The sequence below is a fragment of the Elephantulus edwardii genome, unplaced genomic scaffold, assembly GCF_000299155.1.
Source record: "Elephantulus edwardii isolate Elephantulus edwardi_28Jun2011 unplaced genomic scaffold, EleEdw1.0 scaffold00493, whole genome shotgun sequence".
NCBI lineage: Eukaryota > Metazoa > Chordata > Mammalia > Macroscelidea > Macroscelididae > Elephantulus > Elephantulus edwardii.
This window is the reverse complement of record NW_006400243.1, coordinates 67907-77732: the sequence shown is the minus strand read 5'-3', so window position 1 is coordinate 77732 and position 9826 is coordinate 67907. Positions and strand designations below refer to the sequence as shown.

Below are 9826 nucleotides of genomic sequence, written 5' to 3'. Positions count from 1 at the left end.
CTTTTAAAAGTGTATGGCCCTGCCACCTTTGGTAATAAATGTATGTATCTTATGCTACTTCCTTGTGACTGGATGGCTGTTGAGTACAGAGAGTAAATAGTATCATATGTCAGAACAAGCTGGCCTTTGTAGTCTTCTACAAATGTTTAACATTGAATATTGCAGAGCGGTGGGGGAGTGGAGGTAATTTTCTGGGTTTCAATCCAAGATAAAGTTAAATCTATCATTTACTGCCTTTACTATGTTCTCATGTAAAAACCTTTATTTTAAATCCTTTCAATAAACCATTAAAAGAAAATGAGTGCTAGCTTTCTTCCCACAAACTATAAGGACTCCACATGGTTCACCGCTGTCTAGGTGGAACTGACTCGTGCCTGACCCTCCATTGGTTTTCCGACGCTGTAAATTGCATGAAGAGGAGAATTGACTATCTTTCTCCCTTGGAACTGCTGGTGGATTCAAACTGCCAGATGGGCTTAGCCTTTGAGTTACCAGCGTAGCTTCCTACAGACTATCCCACCAGAGTTCCATGTATAATGACTGCTGGGAAGACAAAAACCAGCTCTAGTCTTCTAGTACCTATCCGAAATGCCTGCAAGGCACATGGATTAACCAGTAATGTGTGGGAATAGCAATTTGATCAAAGAAATATAGTACATGTTACTCTTTTCTTTTAAAATTTCTTTTTTAGGATGATCTGAGTGAACGTTCACAAAGCAAGTTGAATTTTCAGTCAACAATGTTTATATATTTGGTTTAAAAATATTTATTATGATACGCACAATGTAATCACACTTATCCCATTCCCTTTTTATATTTCTCATTTCCATTAATCCTCTATCCAGCCCCTTCCTGTATTGGGGGGGGCTTTACCCTTGAGCAAATGCTACTTTTAAAAATTTTTTTAACTTTGTGTCACACTACATCTTTCTTGATGTTTAAATGGGCCGCCTTCTTTCTGCAGGGCAGGTTCATTAGCACACACCTGCGTGGCTTGTTGACTTTTGCTAAAGATTGTGGTGTGTGCAGACGGGGATGTTGTGGTCAGGAAGACCAAAGGAACCTTCTCTATAGTCGGTTCCATTGTGATTGTAACTGACTGGAATAAGAGCATTAGGAGCGAAGAAGGAGGCAGCACAGTAATCAACCTGGGGTCCCCTCTGGGTAGCCGGGTGTCTAGTTTCACAGGACTCTGCTAGTTTTGTTTAGTTTTTACTTGTAAGGCAGTATTTCTTCTTTGTGGCTGTTGCTGTCTATCTTTGGTATCTGTTCTGCATGCCATGTGAGGCTTCCCACAAACAGCATAGTGAATGTATTACAAGCTGTGAGGCTGGAAGGTGTTTGGTTTTATCCTTCTGTACACGCAGGGGAGAGATGAGTGAGGGACAGGGCCACCTCCACCACGGCATATCTGAAGGGTGCTTCTAAAGCCGCTGGGTGGTGCGAATGAGTGCGATCATCAACTGTTGACAGAAAGGTTGGAGGTTCAAGTCTGCCCAGAAGAAGAAAGCCCTAATGATGAAGATGCTATGGAGCCCAGTTTGGTGCTGGCACACAGAGGGCTGCCACGAGTTGGAGTTGCCTCAGTGACAATGATTTGCTTGAAATCATTAGCCTGGCAGTGCTGGGGAATAATCTTCCAACAGTCATCTGGATTTGATGCCATGGTGATGCTTCTGGGAGGACAGGCAAGCAAATTACCCTAAAACCAAAATGCCCTGCAAGATATTTGGGAGCTGGGATGAAATTCTGTGCATTTTCCTGAAATTTGAGTGTCTAAGCATTTCAGGAAAGTTCTTTATTTTTTTGGCTAAAAGAGAAATATTGACATTTATAATACAACCCCTTCCTTTCACTTCCAGAAGTCAACTCCCACTCAGAGTGACCCTCCATTGTTTTCCCCAGGCTGAACCTTTATGAGAGGAGACTGTCCCTCTTTCTACCTTGAAGCAGCTGGTGGATTTGAACCAGCAAGCTTTTGGTTAATAGCGCAACCCATATAGTAGTCCATCAGTGCCCCTTAATCTCAAGACAAGATATGTCTATTTCCTGAATTTGCTGCTTTTATACCATTTAAAATCTTAGATTAACGTTTAAATATTGCTTTCTTTTCCTTTCATGCCATGAAGGTAAGAAATATTCACAAGTGAAAATGAAAGGAAATTAAAAAATATAAATGCAGGCCCTCTCATCACATCTTTCAGTAATAATCACTTTTAATATTTTCATGTTGTCATTTTGTGCCCTTGAGTCCGCTGTGACTCACAATGACCTTATGTACAATCTCTCTGAACCCTGCTCTATCCTGCTCTCATCTTTTTTCTTATATAAATATATGCAAAGTAATTTTTCAATGAAAACCGTACCATGCTGATTAAATCATTTAGGGAACAATCGCCTTCCTCATGGAGAAGATCTTTTGTTAGTACAAGTCCTTCTGGAATTTGTCTGATTCTCTGGAGTTACCCCAGATGGAGCCCCCGACCTCCATCTCAGCAGTTTCCATAGGCAAACATTACACAACGCTGGGCGTGGAATGCCATTTCCAGAGGGCTGCATAGGATGAGAAGAGCGCCCTTTGTCTCCAAGGTCATAATGGCTCTGCTGACTTCAATTCCTTTCATTGCAGCTGGTGAGAACAACTCGAAAATGCTAGAGAGAATGACAGCCCCCTGCCCCATGACACCAAAATGAGAAAAAAAGAAAACACAGAAATCCCCTTACGCACGACTCCCAGGCCCCTTTTGTATTGGTCCTGCCAACGCAGCAGTCACCCTGCTATATATATCAGCTGCCACGCTTGTCCTCATCAACTGGACGCTGATCATCCGCTGTCAACAACTATGGGAAAGGTGAGCTGATGGAGGGACCAGGTCCCATCCACTGAGCCTCCTGGCTGTGGGGCTGTGTGCCTGGAGCCTCCTGGAGCCTCCTGGATGTGTGCCTTTTTTGCTGATTGCCTGCTCTCACCTTATTTCCCACTGCAGATCACCTTCTACGAGGACCGGGGCTTCCAGGGCCGCTGCTACGAGTGCAGCAGCGACTGCCCCAACCTGCAGACCTACTTCAGCCGCTGCAACTCCATCCGCGTGGACAGCGGCTGCTGGATGCTCTATGAGCGCCCCAACTACCAGGGCCACCAGTACTTCCTGCGCCGGGGCGACTACCCTGACTACCAGCAGTGGATGGGCCTCAGCGACTCCGTGCGCTCCTGCCGCCTCATCCCCCATGTGAGTGTGGCTTTCTCTGGGATCTGTCTGAAAATGAAGGCTGTTTTTAAAAGTCAGTCTTAAGTAGGAGGTGGCAGTAGAAAGCGGCAGCGAGGCTAGTTTCGCATCCCATGTGTGCATCTTTTCTTGTAGACTCTGCGTGTTATCTTTTAAACTACCTGTTCTTTACTTTGTATTTTAAGTATCATTTTTAAAACCCGAAAGACCAAAGGTAAGGGGGGGAAAGCAGACCATGAAAGAAACAGAAATGATCTGTCCAAAATGTGTTTTCAACAGACAGTTGTGGGAGACTGTAGATGGCAGTGAATAAAATCAATGTTGCTGTGTGCACAGGAAAAGCTCTGATGGCAAATATTTTGTTATATGTATTTTTGACACACACAAGCTGTGATTTCTTAAAGTATCATTATGGCTCACAGCAACCTAGAAATCCAGTATATCAAATTTATACATACAATGTAAACTATTTAATTGCTTAAAAATGCATTTTACTTGTTTTTCTATTTAATTATTCTTCCTAGAGAATTTAGGCCCCAATGGATGGCACCCAAGCTTTAATTTAGCTGTCAATACCTCTAAGCTCGCTGGAAAGAAGATTGTCTTATTATCAAGGGCTGACAGGACAGAAATACTACAAGTGGGTGGTTTTAAGGAACAGAAGTTTACCTTGCCACTGCATAGGAGACTAGAAGTTCAAAGTCAGGGTGTGAGTTCTAGAGGGAGACTTTCTCTTTCAGGGAAAGGCTTTGTCTCTTCAACCTCTGCTCCGCTTTCCCTCATAATTTTCATGTGGCCTGACACCTATCTCCCCTCTGCCCTGCTTGCTTACTTGGTTATTCACTCAGTTTGCTCCCTTTGAGCCCTGGTGGCCTAGTGGATAAAGGGTTGTACTGCCAACTGTAAGACAGGTGGTTAGAATCCACCACCTGCTCCATGAGCAATCTCCTCCCATGAAATTTATGGCTTCTGAAAATCTGCAAGAGTGTCAGCTATGAGTCAGTTCCCTAGATCAGCACACAGTAACACAAATGACATCAATGAGCAATATTAGACTGGATTTCAACCACAGGCATTGCCATCCAGGTGGTTAAAACCCTTAGCAGCTCTGTAAAGCGGAGAGGAATTGCCCCCACAGGTTTGCCAAAGCTGTAATCATCAGAGAAGCAGACTGCCACCCCTTTCAGCATCCTTTTCCTGTACCTGCACATGGGGGGTTCAAACCACTGACCTTTTTCGTCACTGAGGTCTTTAACCACTGTGTCAGTAGGGTTATAGTGCCTATTTTAGGGAACTACAACTCAGTCAGTCCATGACTAAGGTGATGATGCAAAAGTGAACTTTGAAATTCCGTGTTTCCTGGGGAGTGATTGCAGAATTCTTAGCAGAGTGGAATGTGGGAGGCCTGTGTCATCAAAGCAGAGTTTAATGAGGACGATTCTGGCTACTGAGGGAAAAGGAATAAACTGGAGCATAGGAGACCAGAAAGGAGGCAAGAGTCAGGTTCAAGCTTGAACTGAAACAGAGGTTATGAAAACAGAGCTGGGGAAAATGCACCCTTTCATTTTTATAAGAGCGTAATAAGCTGTGTCCCATGTTATCAGGTGCTGTTGAGTTGGCTTCAACTCTTAGTGACCTTGTGTGGCTTTATGTGTGATCTCTGACACACAGCCTGGCTTCTTTTTTTTTTTTTTAATTAACGGCCTGGCTTTGTGCTGTCCTTACAGTTATTACTAGATTTGATCGCAGTGTGTAGCTACTGCGTCAATCCATTTCACTGAGGGTCTTCTCCTCTCTCACTGACTCTGTACTAAGCGGGATGTCCTTCTACAGAGTCTGGCTCTTTTGAATAATATGTCCAAAGTATATTAAATTAAGTCCTATCATCATCAGTTTTAAGGAGAATTATGACTGTACATCTTAAAAAAATTCTACTAATTCTTTGATCAGTCCATGTATATTCAATATTCTTTGCCAACAGAAATTGAAAGGCATCAATTCTTGTTTGGTCTTCTTTATTCATTGTCCAGGCTTTGCATTAGACTATTGAATTAGACTATTGAAAATACAAAAAAGAAAAAGAAAAAAATACCATGACTTGGGACACATGCACACCTTAGTCCTCAAAGTGACTTCTTTAGCCTTTAACACTTTAAAGAGGTTGTTTGCAACTATATCACATGAAGATCTCTGCGTCGGATATAGAAGTAGTCTCATTAACAACCTGTGATATGCAGATAACACAACTCTGTTTGCTGAAGGTGAAGAAGGCCTGAAGAACTTAATAATAAAGACTACAGTCTTCAGCATGGATTATGCCTCAGGGTAAAGAAACAGAAGTCCTCATAATTGGCCCGTCATGATAAGTGAAGAAAACACTGAAGTTTTCAAGCACTTCATTTTTCTTGGATCCACAATCAACATCCATGGACACAGTGTGTACCATAATGTCCATGAAAATCTTCTTACTAGTATTACAGAAAATAACTATGTGTTGATTTCTTTTTATATATAGGAAAGGAAACAACAGCAACAAAAACCTGAACCCAACATTGCTACTGAATCCATTCCAACTCCACTGGATTTCTGAAGCTATAAATCTTTATGGGAGAAAATTGTTTAATCCTTCTCCAAGATGCAGTTGGTGGATTTGAACTGCTGACTTGTTGGGAACAGATCAATTTCTAATACAATATACCAACAGGATTCCTTTTATGTACATATCATTTCATTTCTATTGTTGCTGCTGAAAATATACACAGCAAAATATAATCAGTTCATCAGTTCACATGTACCACTCAGCAGCACATTCTTCAGGTTGTATAATTACTCTCACCTTAATTTTCTGCGTTGTTCCTGCCATGTTAACATTAACTTAGGGACCTCTTAGGGTCTTAACTAATCTTTCAAGTTACTATTGTCAATTTGATCTCCTACAGATAGTTATTTCCAGAGCATAATGCTTAAGGAAGATATCTTTCAGTAGTTAAGCTAAACTATTGTTTGGATTTAAGAAGACTTCAGGCGCTACTTTCTGTTTAAGGTTTAAAGATATTGCTTTAACAAAACTAATACAGCAGATGGTCTTAATTTTCCAAAGGTACTTACTTCTGTTTGGGAAAGAATTTTCTCGGATCATGAACACTAAGAGGCTGTAGCAAATTTTAGTAAAGCAAATAACTTCAGGGGAACCTGAAAGAGGTGGTTAGAAGTTGAAGGATTGTTGGGGTCTTTTCCTAGTTTAGCTGTTGAATCATTAGACTCACACGAATTGGCTTAACAGGATCTGAAAGTCTCTTTATCTCTGCAACAGGGCTGTTCCTAAAGCAAACCTTCCCAAAGTTCCAGAAGAGAACTTCTGGGCAGGAATGGGCAGGGAGGTGCGAGGGCTGGGACTGTAACCTCTGTTTCTGGCCATTTACTTCTTTCTTGTTTGTCACCTCAGCACTCCGGCACTTACAGAATGAAGATCTATGAAAGAGATGACTTCAGAGGACAAATGTCAGAGATCACAGATGACTGTCTCTCTCTTCAGGACCGCTTCCACCTCAATGAAGTCCACTCCCTGAATGTGCTGGAGGGTTGCTGGATCCTCTATGAGATGCCCAATTACCGGGGGCGGCAGTACCTGCTCAGGCCAGGGGAGTACAGGAGATTTCTTGATTGGGGGGCCATGAATGCCAAAGTTGGTTCTTTTAGACGAGTCATGGATATTTACTGAAATGTTTACACTCTCCATTTTCTTCTTTAGAATCAAATAAAATATTTAGCTGTGTTTCTGGCACTAATTGAGTCTCTGTCTTTTTTCCCCAATCGATTAAACATTCAAAAGCAATAAGGCATACATGAGAAATACTGTGTTTTCAGACTACCACAATAAAACAATTATAAGGAAATTAATCCAGTTAACTTTTTAATCTCTCAATGTCTATAAAGGTTAATTTACCCTATACTGTAGCCTGTTAAGTGTGCAATAGATTACTAAAAAGTTTGAAATAAAACAGGGTATTCATTTGACACTCTGGAAGGCAGTTTGGTGTTTCCTCAAAAAGCTGAACATAGAAATTCCATATGACCCTGCTATTCCACTGCTTTGAACACACCCTGAGAAAGTTAGAACTGAGACATAAATGGAGATTTGTATGCCAGTGTTCACAGTAGTGTTATTTATCATAGCAAGAACGTGGAAACAGCTCAAATGTCCAACCACATTTGAATCCATTGAGAAATTATGGTACATTCACATGATGGACTACTACACAGCATGCAGGAGAAGTGATTTTGAAATCACTGCCTATCTGGGAAGGGACTGGATAGTATTATGCTAAGTAACTGACCCCATCCCATAGGACAAATACTGTATAAGACCATCGTCATAAAAATAGGAAGATAACTAGTAAAATGTGTATGAGGATCAAAAGGTTGGAGGGGAAGAGCAGAGGAGGCTGAGAATGGGCAGGGGGTGGGTAAACATAGGGTCACACAATTTGATGGGTGGAGGGTGGGGTGGGTAAAGGAAATGGGGACGATCCACTATGAAGAACAATATATACAAACATTGTAAGTAAACCAGTATAAAATAAAAATTTAATTAAAAAAAACCCAAAACACAACAACTGGGTATCCATTTGAAGAAAAACAACAACAACAACAACAAAAAACCCCACACCTTATATAAGACACTAACTCAAATCTATCAAAGATATAAATATAGAACCTAAAGTAATACATAAAATTTTGATAATACATCAAAGAAAAAAGAAGAAAAAACCTTAGGAGTGCAAATTTATGATGTAAATAGACTATCAGTTATACCAAAAAGACAAATAGCAGAAAGTAAATGAATAAAGTTGTAACTTCTAAAAATTAATTCTTGTGTGTATCAAAAGACTTCTTCAATAGAATTGAAAGAGAACCTACAGGTTACAAAAATGTATTTGGAGAGGATATATCATACAAGGGACTCATCTCTAAATTTATGAGAAGTTTAAACACTTAAGCAACCAAAAGACAATGCAATTTTAAAAACAAGACATTCACAAAACCAATAAGCACTCATTAGCCAAAAGAAAGATGCAAATTAAAACAACAATAAAATACCATCTTGTCCCAAAAATAATATCAAAGTTCAAAAAGACAGAAAACAGCAAATGCTGATGAAGGGGTGGAGAGACTGGAATTCAAACACTCTGTTGATAGGACTATAACATGGTGTAACTTCTGTGGAAACATGGTACTGTGCTTCCATTAAGAGTTGGAAATAGAAACACCATTTGATCCAGCAATCCTACTAGTAGACGTATGTCACAAAGAAAAAGAGGCTGAAACAAAAACGTGTATGTGCATCCATGTCCATTGCAGAATTATTTACAATAGCAAGGAGATAAAACAACCTAAAAGTCTGTAAACAGATGAATGGATAAATAAACTATAGTATATACTAAGCAATGTTAAAGAGTAATAAGGAATACTATGCAGGAAAGAGCCCAGATGTCCAACCACAGTCAAATGGATTGAGAAATTATAGTATAGTCATACATTGGAATACTACACAACACACAGGAGCAATAATTTTGAATTTGCAAATTATTACCTAACTTGAGAGGGACTGGAGAACATTATGCTGAGTGAACTAACTCAGTCCCACAAAGACAAATATTGGATAAAACCATTATTGTAGAATGAGTATGAAGATCCAAGGAGGGGTTTGGAAGCAGAGGGGTGAATTTGCGTGTGTGTGGGGGGATTAATCATGGGATTGTACAATTTGATGGGTCGGGGTGAGGGAAATTGGAAGAATCTGGTATGAAAAACAATGTATTTAAATTTTATAAATAAACTAGTATAAATAAAAAGAAATACATTTAAAAAAGAATATTATGTAATGGTAGAGCTCTGTTGACCCAGCAGGTAAGGAGCTGTGCTCCCAGTGCAGAGGATGCAGTTTGAATCCACTGGATGTTTCATGGGTGGAAGAGGGGCAATCTCTTCCTGTGCAATTTACAGCCTCTGAAAACCTGCAGGTCAACTATGAGTTGGTTCCAACACAAAGGCAATACTAAGGAATAATGAAGAATTTGAGAACTTTTGACTATCATGAACCAGGAGAATAGTATGCTGAGTAAAATAAACTAGACACAACAGGACAAATACTATATGTGTCCCTTATCATTAAAAAAATCTAGGGAAAGTGTACTAATAGAATAAAATATTTTTTAATGATTACTAGGAATGGGAGGTGAGGAGAAGAGGCAGAAAAATTAGTAATTATTTGGGAGAAGGAAAAAAAAAATCTGCATGTGTATATTTTACCGCCATGGTCTTCACAATAACATGCTATGCAGCACATAGATGGACAATGACTAGGGATGATAGAAGGAGAATTGATGTCTTTGAGCTGTGGTGCTGGAGAAGAGTATTGAATATACCATGGACTGCTAGGAGAACAAATAGGTTTGTCCTGGAGAGTGTGGAGCCAGGCTGCTCCTTGGAGGCAAGGATTCTGAAGCTTCATCTGACATACTTTGGATATGTTGCAAGGAGGGATCAGTCCTTGGAGAGGGACGTCATGCTTGGGAGGGTGGAGGGACAGAGCAGAA

At 40.3% G+C, this 9826-nt stretch overlaps 1 protein-coding gene across 3 annotated transcripts; it reads left to right on the top strand.

Annotated features, from left to right (window-relative positions):
- Positions 1–2843: 2843 nt before the first annotated feature.
- On the top strand, positions 2844–7011 carry CRYGB (crystallin, gamma B). Of its 3 annotated transcripts, XM_006903006.1 has the most exons (4): positions 2844–2852; positions 2988–3230; positions 3915–3928; positions 6690–6948. In XM_006903006.1, the coding sequence occupies exons 1-4, from the start codon at positions 2844–2846 to the stop codon at positions 6946–6948; spliced, it is 525 nt and encodes a 174-aa protein (XP_006903068.1). The 3 variants fall into 3 exon arrangements, with proteins under 3 accessions (XP_006903068.1, XP_006903066.1, XP_006903067.1); XM_006903004.1 differs by lacking the exon at positions 3915–3928 and having other exon boundaries at positions 6673–7011; XM_006903005.1 differs by lacking the exon at positions 3915–3928 and having other exon boundaries at positions 2988–3236; positions 6673–6948.
- Positions 7012–9826: the final 2815 nt, after the last annotated feature.

Bases quoted from the DNA above. Each gene is read 5' to 3' on its own strand.
- CRYGB (XM_006903005.1), top strand. The intron at 3,237-6,672 runs GTGGCTTTCTCT...TTGTCACCTCAG, and splicing joins GCCTCATCCCCCATGTGAGT to CACTCCGGCACTTACAGAAT.